This window comes from Arachis ipaensis, chromosome B07 (assembly GCF_000816755.2).
Source record: "Arachis ipaensis cultivar K30076 chromosome B07, Araip1.1, whole genome shotgun sequence".
NCBI classification, from domain to species: domain Eukaryota; kingdom Viridiplantae; phylum Streptophyta; class Magnoliopsida; order Fabales; family Fabaceae; genus Arachis; species Arachis ipaensis.
The window spans coordinates 65383922-65404682 of record NC_029791.2 but is presented as its reverse complement, the minus strand read 5'-3'; the positions used below and the strand labels follow the sequence as shown (position 1 = coordinate 65404682).

Sequence of the window (20761 nt, the reverse complement as noted above, 5' to 3'; positions counted from 1 at the left end):
AGGCAGAGTAGGAGGCAAGGGAACCTGAGGAGAGCAGAGGCAGAACTGAAAATGAAAAAGGGTGAGAAGTGGTGCAGTGCCACCTGAAGTGGTGGTGGCATAGCTCACGGCGATGCTAAGAGAGTGGCGCAAAGCAGGGTGAGCAGGGAGTAGCGCAGAAAAGAAAGGAAAGAAATGTAGCGCTGAGCAAGGGAGAAAAGGAAAGACAAGGTGTTGGTGGTGATGATTGGTGGTGGTTGAAAGGAGGTACGCTGGCGGCAGTGGAGGCCGCGGCGGAGCTCGGTGGCAGAGGAGAGAAAACGAGCGGAGAAGGAAAGAGAGGGCGAGGAAGAGACGGAGAAGAGAAGAGGAAAGAGAAGAGAGAGGGGAATAGGATGGCGACGGTGGCGGTTATGGAGGCTTTGTGATTAGGGGAAGGAGAAGTGAGCAGTGGAACGTTGGAGATAAAAGGGTGGGGGTTGCGCGAATGGCTAGGGCTTCTGCGTCCTTGGGGTTATTGTTTTGAATCCACGTGTACGCGTCTATTGGGCGTCCGCGTGGGTGGGCGAAAAGATGATGGGCGCAGAAGCGTCATGTATGCTTAAGTGCGGATGGAGAGAGTATGCGTTGACGCGTACGCGTGCATTGAGGATTGGGCCAGAAGCACAGCGTTGGCACCAAGTTAGCATGACTCTCATGTAGAAGTATGGGTGCTGCACCCGCGCGTCGATACGTACGCGTGATGTACGCGTCCGCGTGAGTTGCGGCTTGTGCGAAAAGCCCAACGTTCACGCCAAACTTGCGCAACTCTTTGGAAAATGTATGGGGCTGCATTCATTCATCGATGCGTACGCGTTCAGCGTGTGTACGCGTCCGTGTCCGCTCCCCCCCTTTTTTCAGAAATACTAAAAACAGCTTAAACTCTTCCTAACACTACCTACAACTCAAGACCAACTAAAAATGCCAAAATCACAAAATTATTTTTGGCTTTTGAAGAGTTTTCAAGTACAAGCAAGGAAAACTTGCATCACAAGCAACTACAACCAAGTTATTAAAGCAACTATATGAAGAGAAAACTACCTACAATGGCAACTCAAATCACTTATTAATCAAATCTACAAGAGAGAATGGACAGAGTTTACCATGGTGGGGTGTCTCCTACCTAGCACTTTTAGTTTAAGTCCTTAAGTTGGACATTTGGGAAGCTCTCCATCAAGGTGGCTTGTGTTTGTACTCATCCTTGAATCTCTAAGGAACTTTGCTCCTCAATTGATTGTCAGAAATTCCAACCATTTTCACCAAGCTTGGGTGAAGTTTAACCCAAGATATGAGGTCCCATAGTTGATCTTCGATGTGCGATCCGGGGTCCCATACCTTATTTTCACACCCGTCTTCAAGTTGATTGTCATGGTTCTTCCATCCGGGTGGTTGATACATAGAATTCTCCTTAGCACACCAGGGTTTCCTTCTAGACCCACACAAAGTAGCATTCATCCAATCATGGTGCCTACACCTTGAAGGTTTGACCTTAATGAGCCTAATACCAAACTTCCAACCACTACACAACTCCCTCTTACCATTAACTCCACAAAGAGCTCTAAGTTGCCCATCCATTTCAATCAAGCCATATTCAAGTGAGAAAGTGAACCTTAAGGGTAAGAATTTCACCCACTTGAAGGTTGTGTTAGATGGTGACTTAGGAAGGGACATCTCCAATGGCTCTTCAAGCACTATTCCCTTATGCTCTTCGTTGGTTGTTTCCATCTCTTGACAACTTTTTTCAATTTCTTCTTGCTTGTCAACTTCTTCTAAATCCTCCTCATCGTCAATCGAATCAAGCTTTGGAGGTTGTGTGAAGTCCCATTCAATATCAACTTCACAGTCAATGGAAGGGTCTCCAACAAGGTCACCAATATCACTTGGCTTGGAGTTGTCTTCAATAACTTCAATTTCTTGTGCAATGGGAGGTGATTCAATTTTGGATAGAAAGTCATTGATGATTGAATCCATCTCTTGATTAGCCTCTTCATATTCTTTAATTTGGATAGTTTTCGGAGGTTGTTGAGACTCCCATGGTGGTTCTGCATCTCCAAAATTTTCAACCACGTCTCCCTTTTCTTCAATAATCATAGGTTCCTCCAATTGCTCCAATACAAAACCCAACTCCTCCTTCTCCACCGGACTTTCCAATCTCTCCTCCATACTTTTCTCTTCTTTGGAACCTTCACATGTGGCTACGAAAGTACCGTGTGTGTTCAAGCATTGGTAGGCTAGAGTGTGCACTACCTTGGTCAAGTTAGTCACAAACTCTAGTGTGTTCCTTTGCATATCCGCTTGTCCTTGAAGTAGCAAGGTGAGAGAGTCATCTATTGGGGCTTGGGGTGGATAAGAGGGTTCATCATTTTGGAGAAAGGGTTCATAGTAGGAAGGTGGTTCCACTTGAGAAGGGTATGGAGATGGTGTGTATTGAGGTGATTCTTGGTAGTAGTCATGATATGGTTGTGGTGGTTCTAAAGGTTCTTGCTCGTAATGGTCACAAGGATACGGTATGGGTGATTGGTCATATGATGGATATGGATCATAGGAAGGTACTTGATAAAAAGGGGCTCGTGAGTAGGGTTGATAGTCATCTTAAGGGTAAAGTTCATAGGCATATGATGATGGCAATTGATTGTCACAAAAAGATTCCCTTAGCCATTGAATTGACATGCATTAGGATGATGGTTATACTTATAAGTATTCGGAGGTTGTTGCCAATAGGAGTGATCAATTCCTCGAGGCTCCTCCCCTCTTTGTAGGTTTCATCTTTGATACATGTGGTCATTGAAGTTCACATTTCCTACAACACAATTAAAACTAAACTCATAGCCAAATGGGTGAGAATTCATAGTGGAAAACAAAATCAAAACTAACAAAGTCCTAAAACTAACAAAAACTAACAAACAAGCAAAAGACAAGCATATTCACAATATTCACATATATACAATAATCAATAACAAGGCACACAATTGCAATCCCCAGCAACGGCGCCATTTTGATGAATGGAAAATTGATGGTGTAGAATTTCACTAATGAAATTGTGTTGCAAGTATAGTTTCTAAACCAACAATAATCCTTTCCTGCAAAAATTTGTTTTTCACAAGTACAAACCCCTAATAAATCTAATAACTGAAGTATTTAAACCTCGGTTCGTCTCTCAAAGGAATTGCAGGGTAGTGTTCTTGTTATTGACTATGGACATGTATATTTGTGGGTTTTGGATGAGAAACAAGAAAAGTAAATTGCGAAGGAATTCAAATGATGAAAAGGTCTTGGCATGGTTTGGTGGTCAAGGATCTCTATCTTTATCACTAACCACAATATGATAATTGCAATGATCAATTCTACTAAGTCATCCTCTAATAAGTAAAGGAAAGTCAAGTGAGCTCTATCAATCCAAGTCCATAAGTCCTAGCTATTCACTAATTGAATTAATGAGAGCTAGAGTCAATGGCTACCAACTATCAATCACTTGGACATTAGCAACTCAAGAGTTCCTAAGTTACCTTCCCAAGCCAAGAACATAAAATTATACTCTAATACCCTCTCAAGCATTTTGACAAACACTTGGAAGGTATAAAAGGAAAGAATAGTGAATTGACAACAAGAATGAAATCTAACAACAATTTATTGCAAAGAATTAGCAACAACAAGCAAGGAGAACACAATTAACATGAGTTACCTCAAATTGCATTAAAAGAAAATAAAAGGAACAAGAGTAGATCAACAACAAAGTATAGAAACAAAAAAGAGGAAATTACAACAATAGAATAGAAGAACAAGATGTAGCACAAAGAATTGAAAGGTAGAAGTAGATGAAAGCATGAATTAAAACCTAGATCTAATTCTAACCCTAGAGAGAAGAGAGAGCTTCTCTCTCTAGAAACTAAACTAAAGCTAGAACTAATTCCTAATGTGATAGAATGAATGCCTCCCAAAATGATGCCTCTCCCTTTCAATCCTTGGTCTTATTAAGTGTTTTAGCGCCAAAGTTGGTTCAAATTGGGCCCCACAGCCTTTACGAATTCGCTGGGCACGATTTCACTCAAAAATCACGTGCCAGCACCGATGCGTATGCGTACAGCACGCATGCGCGTCCTTGGGGTTTTATGATCCACGCGTGCGCGTCCCTTGGGCGTGCGCATGGATGGGTGCATCCAAATCTTTGGCTTTTTCCATGTGTTCTCCAGTTTGCATACTTTTCTCTTCACTCCTTTGATCCATTCCTAGCCTTTTGAATCTGAAATCACTAACAAACATATCAAGGCATCTAGTGGAATCAAAGGAAGATTAAAATGATCAAATTAAGGGTCTAAAAGCATGTTTTCACATTTAAGTACAAATTAAGGAAGAATCACAAAACCATGCTATTTCATTGAATAAATGTGAGAAAAGGTTGATAAAATAATCTAAATTCAACACAAGATAAACCCTAAAAACGGGGTTTATCAATTCTTGAAGTCAGCTGTACCAGCTAGGTAGGCACGACCTCAAGCCAGTTGCTCGAGGATGGTTGGAGTTCATCCAACGCTTCATCCTTGCTACGAGTAACCATTCTGAGGTTACAGTCGAGATAGCAGTGATGATTCACTGTATCATACTCAGCAATGAGGTGGAGGTGCACGAAGTGATGCCTCAGAAGTTCTACAAGATAGCTGACAAGTCTTCCACCTCTGTGAGACTGGCTTTCCCCTATCTCATCAACCGCCTATGTACAGTAGTTGGAGCTCACATTAAGGTAGATACCACGATTGACATTGAGGGGCTGATCACTAGGAAGGGTATGGAGTGTGCTCACGTTAGAGAGCTTGGGCATGGACTACAGCAGGAGCCAGTTCCTCCTCCTCGGTAGTAGAACCTTCCGGAGATGCCTCAGGGAATCTATTTCCCTCTCCGTGACTACTGGGACCAGTAAGCCACATCTATAGGGGAACTGCCATCATCCATAGATCAGCTGAGGATCAAGCATTAGGATCACTCAGCTCTTCTTCATCAGCTAGTGGAGGCGCAGTTGAGGCAGGAGCGTGACATAGAGGAGCTGAAGCGTTAGAGAGGATTCCCCAGAGGGAGTAGCAGCCACCATCACTACAAGAAAAAAGGCCTATGGCCACGCTTTTTTCTTGCCACGCTTTAAAAGCGTGGCCAAAAGTGGTCAATGGCCACGCTTTTGTGAGGGTGGTGATAGATTAGAGATTTGGCCACTTTTTTTTTGCCACGCTTCAAAAGCGTGGCGAAAAGAGTCAACAGCCTCGCTTTTGTAAGCGTGGCAATTGATTAGAGAAACGGCCACGTTTTTTTTACCACGCTTCAAAAGCGTGGCTATAGAGAGAAACAGGAACGTTTTAAAAGTGTGGCGATAGGGTTTCATTACGGCCACGCTTTAAAAGCGTGGCCAAAAGGTTTAAAAAAGAAAAACCCTAATGACCCGGCCCCCAACCCGGTCCCCACCCTAATGACACTATTTCAACCCAGTCCCCAACTCTTTCACCCTGGCTACCCTAATCTAATCGATCGAGCTCACATCCCCTTTCACCCTGGCCACCCTAATCGATCGAGCTCACAACAGCGCCGCAGCCCCACTCCCCCTTTTCTCCTCTCCAACGCACACAACACAATACTCATACGCACCACCTCACCCACGCGGAAGAGGAGAGCTAGAGGAAGGAGACGCCACCTTGCTGCCAGCTCCGTCGAAGACCAGCCTACCGCCGCTGTCGAGTCAAACCCGAGAGAGTGTGTGCAACGATGAGAGAGGAGGAGCCGTCACCAAACGCGTCGTCACCGTTGGAGGAGCTTCGCTCTTCGCCGCCGCCGAGGAGGGGAAAGAGGAGCTGCTCCCTCGCTAGTCATCGTCGTGCTTCCTGGTTGCCGATGAGGGAGCTGCGAGAACCGTTGCAGCTGTTGAGTAAATCTGTGCTTTTAATTGTTATTACTCTTTTCCAATTGATTTTAGGAAATCGAAGTTTTACAGATTCGATAAGGAAAGGAACCGTGGAAGGAGAGAACCGATGGTGCCATCAAGTTCCCTAAGAATAAGGTTAGTAGCAGGGTTTGGCTTCTCATCTGAACAAAATTGATTTGTGCTTCTTTGTTTATGTTTATTCTCTGATTCATTTGTGCTTCCCTAGTTCCCTGATTCTTCCGTTCGTAAGTAGTTAGAGAAGTTTAAATGATATTTGTTTGAGCCTCATATAATAATGTCGAACGTGGTTCTTTTGCTGTCATTATAGTAGTTAAATCTCAGAAGGTTAATTGGTTCATTTGTGCAACTAAGTTTTGTTCTTTTTTTTGTGTTTATAATGAACAAAATCATTGCTGAGTGTGGTTCTTTAGCTGTAAGCACTCTAAATCATTGAAAAAGGTAATTCATGGATTCCATATTTTTTTCATTTGAAAATCATACTAGAACAATATAATCTGATATAAGAAGCTGTTAATGAGCTTGATTTATATTTATAAGAAATTATAAACTGATTGATTGAATAGCTTATCTGCTTTTGCTTTGTTGCTGCTACCTGACTCTGTTCCAATCTTAGCCTCAGGTGCCTTTTTCCTGTATTTGCAGAACTTCTCTCAAGAGCTTCAAAAGCTTGAGGAGTATTGCATGAACCAGAAATCCATTGATTCAATGGTACCTATATATATATAACTCTCTTATTAATGCTTTTACTTTGTTTAATTTTCTTCAGCACCGCTTGGTTCATCTGTATTTGACCTAATGAGCTCTTTTACTTGCATGAACTAATTGAAATCTCAATATTGAGTTGCTTGATTCATAGTACTAAGTTTGATGAGAAGAAAACTGAGTTGATACTTATTTAATTTTTGTCATTTTATTTATTTAACACCATGTTTTTATTTGATTATTATTATTCATAGTACAAGGTTTCCATTGGAGCAACTTGTAATCTTTCTTGGCCTGCTGGCCGTCTCGTGATCCAAGTACTAGATGATTTCTACGGACCCCGTGGTTAAGGTGCATAACGTACCATGCATAAGCACACACTTGCTCTCACACTCATGCACTCATGGGAAGAATTTCTATCAGTTTGTGCTCAATAACACTGCTATTTTCAATTATAATTGTAGTTATACTCAACATGCTTCATTGTTATTGCTTACTTCTTGTTAGCAAGATAAATTTTACCATGAAAGCACCATCAGAAACTTACTAATCAATTTTGCTCCTTTGTCCATGATATGCATTTGTAAAATAGAATTTGTAAACATAGCATTTGTAAAATAGCATCAGGGGTCCACAGCAAAGGAAATACCGAGTTGGTATTGATAACTTCCTTGTGTTACTGATTGGCGGAATTCTTATTGCAATGCCAACTGTCCTTTCAGTTACAATGGCTATTGGTTCACACAAATTGTCTCAGCAGGTTACATTTAGTTTATTGATTCAAATATTTTGTTGAGCTATATAGGATGGAATGTAATGTTGTGCTTAAGTTCCTGAGAACTAAAATATAGAAACACGAAGACAGAGACTACATAGAAAATCAGGCACATTTTGTTCCTAGATAGAAACTTTTTTTCTGTTTCTGTATCTATCTCCTTCAAATAGGTTTGTACTCTACATTTTTGTCTTGGTGCAGTTACCAAATAGGGCCTACTTGTTATCCTTTAATGATAAAAGTTATTATCTAATGATTATAGGTTAGGTACTAATGATATAAATCTTTGCAGGGTGCTATAACAAAGAGAATGACTGCAATGGAAGAAATGGCCAGAATGGATGTCCTATGCAGTGATAAAACAGGCACATTAACTCTCAACAAGCTTACAGTGGACAAGAATCTAATTGAGGTTTGATAACTCATTTGTCCTAACATTTTGAAACATAGTTAAATGTAAAGAAGATAGTTTCTTAAAGAAAGAAGATAATGGAAAGACAAAGAGTAACTCCATTGTCGATACAGCCATTCATGTGTTTTCAAAATACTAACCTGTTTCTTCTTTTTCCAACAATGATCAATATCTGGCAGGTCTTTGCTGATGGAGTTAATCAGGACATGGTTGTACTTATGGCTGCAAGGGCATCAAGGCTAGAGAACCAAGATGCAATTGATTGTGCAATTGTATCTATGTTAGCAGATCCAAAGGAGGTACTATTTCAACTACCAACCTGGTTACTCCTTTGGATCATCTTTGAATCATTTGAAAAATTAAAAAATAAAACTGATGCCTTACTGACTACTAGTGGGAGATTTTACCTCCAGAAATTTTTCTCAGGAATTAATTGTTTGTAACCAAGAAGGGAAACGGATCACATCTCATACTCTTGAAAAAAAAATACCCTTACAGGTGATCAGCTTGCAATTACTAAGGAAACAGGAAGGCGTCTTGGAATGGGCTCTAACATGTATCCTTCTGCGTCGCTGCTAGGAGAAAGCAAAGATAATTTTGCTTCTGTTCCCGGCGATGATCTTATAGAGAATGCAGATGGTTTTGCTGGTGTCTTTCCTGGTAAGTATAATAGCAATCACAGAAAAGCTCTAATCTAAATTCTTGTCTATTTTCTGATTATATATGTTCCCTCAGAGCACAAATATGAGATTGTGAAGAGCTTACAAGCTAGAAAGCACATTTGTGGGATGACTGGTGATGGAGTGAATGATGCACCAGCTTTGAAGATAGCAAACATAGGTATCGCTGTAGTAGATGCAACAGATGCTGCAAGAAGTGCCTCTAATACAGTTCTAACAGAACCTGGGTTGAGTGTGATCATAAGTGTTGTTTTAACTAGCCGTGCAATTTTCCAAAGAATGAAAAACTACACAGTAATCCCCCAACTACGAAAATATTAAGAAAATATTGCAATAGTCCTTGTTGTAACAAAAAATTCAAAGCCTTATTTTATTTTTCTTTTGCAGATATATGATGTATCTATCACCATCCGTATTGTGGTAAGTTATAAGTGCATATATGATATATGGAGAATTTAGCAGTGATCAAGCCATCATTTTCTTTCCTTCTCATTTTCAGTTTATTTTGGGTTGCAGGTTGGCTTTATGTTACTCACATGCATTTGGGAATTTAACTTTCCTCCCTTTATGGTTCTTGTCATAGCCATTCTCAACGATGGTATTACTATCTGCTCTCAAATACCATATTTAAAATGCATTATTTGGAGGTCTTCTCTACAGTTATAGTAACAATAGCTACAATTATGTATGATCTAGAGGAAAGAAGTTTAAGAGGGCTAGAGGAAGGAGGAACAGCGAAGGACTTAGGATTTAAGTTGTATTATTTTTGTATTTTTCTTTAGTTTTTATTTTTGGAATTTGAACTCGAGATTTATTTGGTATTTGAGTATGTTTTTTAATGTATAAAACAATTATAACAAAAATTATATATGTCTATAATTATTATTTGATTTGTCTTGTAATATAAGTTTGGTAATAAAAAAGAAATAAAAAATTTATATTTTGTATTGATGAAGGTAAAAATCAAAAAAAAGATTTTTTTTTTAAATTTTACAAGGCTATTGCCACGCTTTTAAAGCGTGGCCGTATCTCTAGCTATGACCACAATTTTCTAAAGTGTGGCCATATCTCTCTATCGCCACGCTTCAAAAGCGTGGCTATATCTCTCTCTATCACCACGCTTTGAAAGCGTGGCCATATCTCTCTCTATCGCCACGCTTCAAAAGCGTGGCTATATCTCCCATATGGCCACGCTTTTAAAGTGTGGCCATATCTCCCACATACGGCCACGTTTTTACAAGTGGCAGTTTGTAAAAAAGCGTGGCAAAAAAAGCGTGGCAATAGGCTGAAAAAAGCGTGGCAATAGAGCAACCGCCACCCTTTTATAGATCACCCTTTCAAAAGCGTGGCGGTAGCTCAAAAAGCGTGGCGAAAAGCTATCGCCACGCTTTTTTCAGCTTTTTGCCACGCTTTAAAAGCGTGGCAATAGACGTGTTTTCTTGTAGTGCATGACTGAGTTGGTTAGGTTTCATTCTCCTTTCCTTTATCTTATTTCTGTTTTTCAGTATTTTATTTTATTTTTTGTTTTCTATCCAAGTTGCATGATCACTAGTAGGATTTCCTTGCTTTCTAGTTAGTTGTTTATTTTAGTATTTTATGTTTATTTTTAAAAAGACGTCTCATGTATTGCCTACCGAGCTTAAAGAAATATCAAAAGAAAAAGAAGTAGTAAAATGCATGTGATTTTGAGTTATATTATAAGTTGTTCTAGCTACTTTGATGTGGTGGAATTATCCTTAATTCTGAATGTATGAATTAACTGTGCATATTTGATATGGGAGTTAAGAATATTGGTTCTTGAGGAAAAGGAACTTAGAGAAGTATTATCGATTCTCTAAAATAAGAAAAAGATTAATTTTTGAAGCAAAACAAACAGCAAAAAGAATTGAAAAAAAAGAAAAAAATAAAAAGAAAGGTCCAAGGCTTTGAGCATCAATGGTTAGGAGGGTAAAAATTGATCTAAAGCTCAAAAGAGTGGCTTCCCCTAGCCATATGCTTGTAGTACGAACGTGTCAAGTAATCCTTGAGACTGAACACTTAAAGTTGTGACCCATTGCTATTACAGAGTATGCCAAAGGGTCTGAGGGCCACTATCTGGGAGGAATAAAAAGAAATATTGGAACACAAGGAGTTCCGCAGTTAAGTGCTTGTGGTGTTCTTGCATCAAGTTAAGCTTGAGAACAAAACACTTAGAGTCACGGCTAAGCTCAAGGTGCAAAGCACCAAAGAAATGAAAAAGCTGTGTTCAAGATCAATTAGAGCCTAAAGAAGAGAATCTATAATATCATCTGAGTTCTAGTTCTGAAGGATACCAGTATTTCTGAACTTCAAAGGATAGTAAGATGCCAAACTTATTTAGAAAAAGAGTTTCATTAGCCCTACTCAGTAACTAGGCCTGAGCTTAATTGATAACTCAAGTCTTGGGCATTTTTTCTTCTCAGTCCTATATTGTTTTGGTTGCTTGAAGACAAGCAACATTTTAAGTTTGGTGTTGTGATGCGTGAGAATCTTGTACCCTTTTTTCCTTTATTTTTAGTTGTTTTTTAATAGATTTTATTTAATTTCATAGTAGTTTAGTGCAAAAATCATCTTTGGATGCTACTTTGAGTTATTTTAGTGTTTTTGTGATTTCAGGTGAAATTTGGAGCAATTTGACAAAGTTTGGAGCAAAAAGGAAAAAAGCTGGCGTACTCCCCTTGGGGCGCTAAACGCCAAGCTGGCGTTTAGTGCCAGCAGCATGCTCGTGGCCCCTCCCTCTAGGGCACTATGGCGTTTAGCGCCAGCAAGCTTGCTTCGAAATTAAAGGCCCACTCTTTTGGCATCTCAAGTGGATTTAGCATTTATTAGTTTTATTTTATTTTCTTTTTGTAATTTTTATTTACAAACAATCTCTTTTTGTCTTAGAATTTATTATTTTATTTTATTTTCTGAATCAAATTAGGTTAGTATAAAAGGGAAAAGATTCTCCCTTTGGAAGGGTCGAACATTATTCTCTTCCGCACATTTTTCGGAACCCTAGTTTTCTCTGTAAGTAATGAGCTACTAAACCTCTTTGGTTAAGGTTAGGAGATCTGTTTATTTCTATGGATTAAGAAAATTCCTTTTCTATTTTAATTAATGTATTAAATCAGTTTCAATGATTGTTTTCGTTCTTAATCTTATGAATCTGGGTGGAACGAGAGTATGACCCTTATTCTACATGAGTTCTTGTGATTCTCGAGAGACTTATCTCACTTGAACAACAGCTTGAAATCAAATTCCTCCTAAATTACTAATTACATGAAATAATTGAGATACGTGACATATAATCCTGTTAGCTTTTGGTAATTAGGGTTTTATGTGGCCATAAACTAGTTTTGAACTTAACCCTCTCATCGGAATTAAGTGACTACGACGGTGGCTATTAATAAAGGTTAGAGGAGACTAAATTAATAAGACATTAGGGTTTAGTCATTTATAATTTGCCATAGAATGAATCATACATTGTTAAAATAGTTGGTAAGAAAATTTAATCCAGAAAAGTAAACATCTCCAAAACCTTAACTGTTTTCTCTCACTGTTTTTACACTAAACCTTTTAATTGCTTTCTTTATTCTCTTGCAAATTGTTTTATGCGAATTATACCATCAAAACCCTTTTTCTGTTTGCCTAACTAAACCAACTGGATAACCATTGTTGCTCAGTCCGATAATCCTCGTGGGATCGACCCTCACTCACCTAAGATATTAATTGGATGACCTGGTGCACTTGCTAGTTAAGCTGTGGGAATCTCTAATTCCCACACTACTATGCTTCTGAATATACTCTAGGTTTTGTGTATATGCTATTTAGGATATCTAACTGATAAATATAGTATAATTGTTCATAAGCTTGCATTTAGGACTTTGAAGCACTAGACTTGAGATATTGAGACTGATCACCTTGATATCAATTGTTTGGTGTGAATAGGAACCAAATGGCATCTTGTGGACATGGACATGGCCAAAGAAGAGGTCAGAGAGATAATGAAGAACTTGAAACCACTGGAAATAATCCGGTAAACTTCATGGCCGCATTAGAAAACATGGTTGCTGCTATGCAGGCCACAGCTGAGGTACTAGGGCAACAAGCTGGTAATGGGAATGGAAGTAACGATGGTAACGGGTCGATGACCTTAGCTACATTTCTGAAAGTAAATCCACTCATTTTTTGGGGAACGACGAACCCTACAGAAGAGGACAATTGCTTTCAGGCTATGGAGAGAGCTCTACAAGCTCAACAAGTGCCTGAGGACTGGTATGTTGAGTTCGCCACATATCAGTTGATGACAGAAGCTCAGTTCTGGTGGCAAGGAGCTCATCGTCTTCTATAGCAAGGCAATACTGTGATAACTTGGGGCACTTCCCAAGCCGAATTCTACAAGAAATATTTTTCCAACTTGGTTAGGGCGGTGAATGAGATAGAGCTTATGTAGTTGAAGCAGGATTCTATGTCGGTGGCAGAGTACCCAGTAGACATCCTGGGCTTTCCAGCAATATATAATAGTCCATACTTTTCCCGAGAATTGATGGCCCAAACTGGCGTTCAAAGTCAGCCTAAAAGATCTTGGCGTAAAATGCCCAAACTGGCACCAGAATTGGAGTCTGGCACCAAAGCTGGCGTTTAACTCTAGGAAAAGCCTAAGCACAAAAAAGCTTCAATGCTCAGCCCAAGCACACACCAAGTGGGCTCCGGAAGTGGATTTTTGCACTATCTGCACTTAGTTACTCATTCTCTGTAAACCTAGATTACTAGTTTAGTATAAAAACTACTTTTAGTGATTTATTTAAGAGTCTTTTGACCATCTTTTGGAAGATATGTAATCATAGACTATCATTTGGGAGGATGGCCTCACGGCCATGCCTAGACCTTTTTCACTTATGTATTTTCTACGGTGAAGTTTCTACACCACATAGATTAAGGTGTGGAGCTCTACTGTTCTTCATGAATTAATGCAATTACTACTGTTTTTCCTTCAATTCACGCCTACTTCTTCTCCAAGATATACTCTTGTTCTTAATTCAGTTAAATCGGAATGAAGGGGTGACCCGTGACAATCACCCAATCTTCGTTACTCGCTTAGCCAAGATCGCGTGCCTGACAACCACAAAGCGATCTACATGATGTTCAACGTAGTCATTGGACGACAGCTGGAGTATACTCTCTTGGATATCTAATACACGGATCGAGTCTGTGAGATTAATATCTTCGTGGTATAGGCTAGAACCATTGGCAGCATTCCTGAGATCCAGAAAGTCTAAACCTTATCTATGGTATTCCGAGTAGGATCTGGGAAGGGATGACTGTGACGAGCTTCAAACTTGCGAATGTTGGGCGCAGTGACAGTGTGCAAAAGGACAATGGTCCTATTCCGATGCTAGTGGGAACCGACAGATGATTAGCTGTACGGTGACAGCACATATGGATTTGTTTTCATCCGAGAGGATCATACAGCTTGCCATGGAAGGAGGTAACGCATGGTTGGAAGAAGGTAGTAGGAAAGCAGAAGTTCAGAAGCAACAAAGCATCTCCAGACGCTTATCTGAAATTTCCACTAATGAATTACATAAGTATCTCTATTTTATTTTCTGTTTTATTTATATTTCAATTAGCAAAACCTCATAACCAATTGAATCCGCCTGACTGAGATTTACAAGGATGACCATAGCTTGCTTCAAGCCGAGAATCTCCGTGGGATCGACCCTTACTCACGTAAGGTATTACTTGGACGACCCAGTGTACTTGATGGTCAGTTACGCGGAGTTGTGAAGAAGTGTTGAGATCACGATTCCGTGTACCAAGTTTTTGGTGCCGTTGTCAGGGATTGTTCGAGTTTGGACAACTGACGGTTCATCTTGTTGCTCAGATTAGGTAAGTTTATTTTATGTTTAAGCATTTTATTTTTAATTTTATTTTTGAAAAATAATACAAAAAAAATATAGTTTTCAAAAAATTCAAAAAAAAAATTGTGTGTTCTTCAGAATTTTTAAGAACGAATTCTAGAGTTTCATAAGATATGTTGAAGCCTGGCTGGCTGTTTAGCCATGTCTAATCTTATGGTTTATATTGTGTTTAATTGTGTGGTTTTATCATGATCCTTACCCACTTATTCATTAATTTAGCATGCATTTATATTTCCTTCCTGAAATTATTACATGATTGAAAACTGCTTCCTAGAGACTTTTAATGATGCATTTTTAATTCTCCTTTATTCCATTCGATACCGTGATCTGTGTGTTAAGCGTTTCAGGCTTTATAGGGCATGAATGAGTTGGAGATTGGAAAGGAAGCTAGCAAAAATGGAAGGAACACAAGAAATTGAGGAGATAACCAGCGAGAAGTGACGCGGCCGCATGGCTCATGCGACCGCGCGAAATAGGAGAAATCACAGTGACGCGGCAGCATGGCTCACGCGACCGCGCGGACTGGAAAAGCACGAGCGACGCGAAGACATGGACGATGCGAACGCGTGGTGGGGAAAAGCGCGAATGACGCGTCCGCATGGATGACGCGATCCCGTGACATGCGCGATCTGCATAATCTGCAGGATTCGCTGGGGGCGATTTTAGACCCTATTTTGACCCAGTTTTCGGCCCAGAACAGCAGACTAGAGCCAGAGAACATGCAGAAACCAAAGAAAACATTCATTCTACACAAGTTTTAATTTTAGATCTAGTTTTTACTCCTCCTCTAGGTTTTCTCTCTAGACATTCATAGTTCTTAGGATTTAATTTGCGATTGCTCTTTGCATTGGAACACTGAGAAGAGTTATTACCTCATCAAGACTTCGTCATTCTAGTTCGTTTTCTTTACTTGGCTTACTCTTCCATGTTCTCTGCTTTGTTTAATTTTACCATTGGAATATTCTTAGGATTATTTAATACAAGGATCACTTTTATTTTTAATTGACTATTTTAATTTTTATTTACAATGTCTTTCTTTCATTCCTTTTCATATGCTATGAATTTTACCTTTACAATGAGTGAGTAGTTCCCTAACTTGATGGGGAGTTGATTGAAAGGAATCCTTGAGTTGGAAGGTTCAAGAGAAAGATTGTAATTGGGTTATTGTTGGTTTGCTCTCTAATTCCTGACACCAATCCTCCCCAGAGTGGATTGGGACTTGTGAATAGAACAGCATTCCAACTTGTTTTACCTTTCCTTACTTAGTAAAGGATAACTAAACGAAATAACTCTCAATTGTCAATTAATCTTAGAGTATTCCACCAAGAATAGGGCTTCCATGTAATCAACTCCCAGTCAAGGCTTTTATTTACATTATTCAATTTCATCAATTTAATTTCCTGTTTACTCAACTCAAACTTTTTCGAAAACATCTTATTAATAAAATAGCTCCCTTTCCTGCAACTCGTTGGGAGACGACCTGGGATTCATACTCCTAGTATTTTAAATTTCAATTTTCTGTGACACCTTTCTAAATTGAGCGGTGGATTTCTGGCGAGTTAAGAACTACACTTGCAATGTATATATTCTAATAATTTTTAATTCACCAATTTCTGCCCGCATCACAGAGCTAGGACATGGTTGGACTCACAACCTAAAGATAGCCTGAACTCTTGGAAAAAGTAGGTCAATGCTTTCTTGGCCAAATTCTTTCCACCTCAAAAGTTGAGCAAGCTTAAAATGGAAGTCCAAACCTTCAGACAGAAGGAAGGTGAATCCCTCTATGAAGCTTGGGAAAGATACAAGCAATTGATCAGAAGGTGTCTTTCTGACATGTTTTCAGAATGGAGCATCATATGTATATTCTATGATGGTCTGTCTGAATTGTCCAAGATGTCATTGGACCACTCTGCTGGAGGATCTCTTCATCTGAAGAAGACGCCTACAGAAGCCCAGGAACTCATTGAAATGGTTGCAAATAACCAATTCATGTACACTTCTGAAAGGAATCCTGTGAATAATGGGACAACTCAGAAGAAAGGAGTTCTTGAGATTGATACTCTGAATGCAATATTGGCTCAGAACAAAATATTGACTCGGCAAGTCAATATAATTTCTCAGAGTCTATCTGGAATGCAAGCTACATCAGGCAGTACTAAGGAAGCTTCCTCTGAAGAAGAAGCCTATGACCCTGAGAACCCTGGAATGGAAGAGGTGAATTACATGGGAGAATCCTATGAAAACACCTATAATCCTTCATGGAGGAATCATCCAAATTTCTCATGGAAGGATCAACAGAAGCCTAATCAAGGCTTCAGTAACAATAATGGTGGGAGAAATAGGTTTGGCAATAGAAAACCTTTTCCATCATATTCTCAGCAACAGATAGAGAATTCTAAGCAGAGCCACTCTCACTTAGCAACTGTAGTCTCTGATCTATCTAAGACCACTCTCAGTTTCATGACTGAAGCAAGGTCCTCCATTAGAAATTTGGAGGCACAAGTGGGTCAGCTGAGTAAAAGAGTTACTGAAATCCCTCCTAGTACTCTCCCAAGCAATACAGAAGAGAATCCAAAAAGAGAGTGCAAGGCCATAAATATAACCAACATGGCCGAACCTAGTGAGGAAGAAAAGGCAGTGATTTCCAGTGAGGAAGATCTCAATGGACGTCCACTGGCCTCCAAGGAGTTTCCTAATGAGGAACCAAAGGAATCTGAGACTCATATAGAGACCATAGAGATTCCACTAAACTTACTGTTGCCATTCATAAGCTCTGATGAGTATTCTTCCTCTGAAGAGGCTGAAGATATTATTGAAGAGCAAGTTGCTCAATTTCTAGGAGTAATCATGAAGTTGAATGCCAAGTTATTTGGTAATGAGACTTGGGAGGATGAACCCCCATTGCTCATCAATGAACTAAATGATCTGTTTCAACTGAAATTACCTCAGAAGAAACAGGATCCTGAAAAGTTCTTAATACCTTGTACTATAGGCACCATGACCTTCGAGAAGGCTCTGTGTGACCTGGGGTCAGGGATAAACCTCATACCCCTCTCTGTAATGGAGAAACTAGGGATCTTTGAGGTGCAAGCTACAAGAATATCACTAGAGATGGCAAACAATTTAAGGAAACAGGCTTATGGACTTGTAGAGGATGTCTTGGTGAAGGTTGAAGGCCTGTACATCCCTGCTGATTTCATAATCCTAGACACTGGAAAGGATGAGGATGAATCCAACAACCTAGGAAGACCCTTCCTAGCCACAGTAAGAGCTGTGATTGATGTGGACAAAGGAGAGCTAGTCCTTCAAATGAATGAGAACTACCTTGTGTTTAAGGCTCAAGGATCTTCTTCTGTAACCATGGAGAGAAAGCATGAAAAGCTTCTCTCAATACAAAGTCAAACAAAGTCCCCCACACTCAACTTCTAAGTTTGGTGTTGGGAGGCCAACACTAAGCTCTGGATCACTGTGAAGCTCTTTAAGAGCTTCACTGTCAAGCTATTGACATTAAAGAAGTGCTTATTGGGAGGCAACCCAATGTTATTTAATTATAATTGTTTATTTTCCATTGCTATTTTATGTTTTCTTTAGGTTGATGATCATGTTAAGTCACAAAAACAACTGAAAAATCAAAAACAGAATGAAAAACAGCATCAAAAATAGCACACCCTGGAGGACAGGCTTACTGGCGTTTAAACGCCAGTAAAGATAGTAGAATGGGCGTTTAACGCACAGCCTGGCAGTATTCTGGGCGTTAAAATGCCAGAATGGGCAGCACTCTGGGCATATAATGCCAGAAAAGGCTATCTGGCATCTGGCTGGCGTTAAAGGCCAGAAATGGGCATCTGGCTGGTGTTTAACGCAAGAAATGGGCAGCAGGCTGGCGTTTAATGCCAGAATGGTGCAGGGACTCGAATTCCTTGACACCTCAGGATCTGTGGACCCCACTGGATCCCCACCTACCCCACCTCTTCTTCTCTCCTCTTCACACCTTTCTATAACACTCTTCCCCAAACACCCTTGACCAATCCTATCAATACCCTCTTCCCCACTCACATCCATCCATCATTAAACTCCACCTACCTCACCATTCAAATTCAAACCATTTCCCTCCCAAACCCAACCCCTCATACACGGCTATCCTCTCAACCTTACCATATAAATACCCCTCCTTACCACCTTCATCTTCACATAACATACACACTACTACCCCCTTGGCTGAACCCAAACCACTACTCCATCTCCTCCATTTCTTCTTCTTCTACTCCTTTCTTTCTTCTTTTGCTCGAGGATGAGCAAACCTTCTAAGTTTGGTGTGGAAAAATCTAAGCTTTTTGTTTTTCCATAACAATTAATGGCACCTAAGGCCAGAGAAACCTCTAGAAAGAGGAAAGGAAAGGCAATTGCTTCAACATCTGAGTCATGGGAGATGGAGAGATTCATCTCAAAGGTCCATCAAGACCACTTCTATAAAGTTGTGGCCAAGAAAAGGGTGATCCCCGAGGTCCCCTTCATGCTCAAAAAGAGTGAATATCCGGAGATCCGACGTGAGATTCGAAGAAGAGGTTGGGAAATTCTCACCAACTTCATTCAACAAGTCGGGATCTTAATGGTTCAAGAGTTCTATGCTAATGCATGGATCACTTAGAACCATGACCAAAATGTGAACCCGAACCCAAAGAATTGGCTCAAAATGGTTCGGGGGAATTACTTGGATTTTAGTCTAGAAAATGTGAGGTTAGCATTTAACTTGCCAATGATGCAAGGAGATCCTCACCCTTTCACTAGAAAGGTCAACTTTGATCAAAGGTTGGACCAAGTCCTTAAGGACATTTGTGTGGAAGGCGCTCAATGGAAGAGAGACTCAAGAGGCAAGCCGGTTCAACTAAGAAGGCTTGACCTCAAGCCCGTGGCTAGGGAATGGTTAGAGTTCATCCAATGCTCTATCATTCCTACTAGCAACCGGTCTGAAGTTACAATAGACCGGGCTATCATGATCTAGAGTATCATGATTGGAGAGGAAGTAGAAGTTCATGAGATCATATCCTTGAACTCTATAAGGTGGCGGACAAACCCCCCACTTTGGCAAGTTAGCCTTCCCTCATCTCATTTGTCACCTATGCAATTCAGCTGGAATTGTCATAGAGGAAGACAGCCTCATTGAAGAGGACAAGCCCATCACTAAAAAAAGGATGGAGCAAACAAGAGAGCCCACTCATGGACCTCGACAAGAGCATGAGGAAATTCCTCATCATGAAATCCCTGAGATACCTCAAGGGATGCACTTTCCTCAACAAAACTATTGGGAGCAAATCAACACCTCCTTAGAAGAATTGAGTTCCAACATGGGACAACCAAGGATGGAGCACCAAGAGCATTCCGTCCTCCTCCATGAAATTAGAGAAGACCAAAGAGCCATGAGGGAGGAACAAAAAAGGCAAGGAAGAGACATAGAGGAGCTCAAGCACTCCATAAGATCTTCAAGAGGAAGAACTAGCCGCCATCACTAAGGTGGACCCATTCTTTAATTTCCTTGTTTCTATTTTTCTGTTTTTCGAAAATTATGCTTTATGTTTTGTCTATGTTTGTGTCTTTATTACATGATCATTAGTGTCTAGTGTCTATGTCTTAAAGCTATGAATGTCTTATGAATCCATCACCTTTCTTAAATGAAAAATTTTTTTAATTACAAAAGAACAAGAAATACATGGTTTTGAATTCTATCTTGAAATTAGTTTAATTATTTTGATGTGGTGGCAATACCTTTTATTTTCTGAATGAATGCTTGAACAGTGCATATTTTTTGAATTCGTTATTTATGAATGTTAAAACTGTTGGCTCTTGAAAGAATAATGAAAAAGGAGAAATGTTATTGATAATCTGAAAAATCATAAAATTGATTCTTGAAGCAAGAAAAAGTAGTGAATATAAAGCTTGCGAAAAAAAAAGAAAAAGAAAAAATGCAAAAAAAAATAAAGAAAAAAAAGAAAGAAAAAGAAAAAGCAAGCAGAAAAAGCCAATAGCCCTTTAAACCAAAAGGCAAGGGTAAAAAGGATCCAAGGCTTTGAGCATTAATGGATAGGAGGGCCCAAAGGAATAAAATCCTGGTCTAAGCGGCTAAATCAAGCTGTCCCTAACCATGTGCATGTGGCGTGAAGGTGTCAAGTGAAAAGCTTGAGACTGAGCGGTTAAAGTCGTGGTCCAAAGCAAAAAAGAGTGTGCTTAAGAGCTTTGGACACCTCTAACTGGGGACTCTAGCAAAGCTGAGTCACAATCTGAAAAGGTTCACCCAGTTATGTGTCTGTGGCATTTATGTATCCGGTGGTAATA

General features: G+C 39.8%; 1 protein-coding gene across 1 annotated transcript; it reads left to right on the top strand.

The window, feature by feature from the left end:
- On the top strand, positions 6968-12861 carry LOC107607271 (plasma membrane ATPase 2-like). The gene is made up of 10 exons (XM_021107841.1): positions 6968-6994; positions 7108-7145; positions 7265-7403; positions 7711-7830; positions 8010-8094; positions 8329-8490; positions 8566-8804; positions 8898-8930; positions 9027-9157; positions 12459-12861. Exons 1-10 carry the CDS (start codon positions 6968-6970, stop codon positions 12859-12861), a joined length of 1377 nt encoding a protein of 458 aa, XP_020963500.1.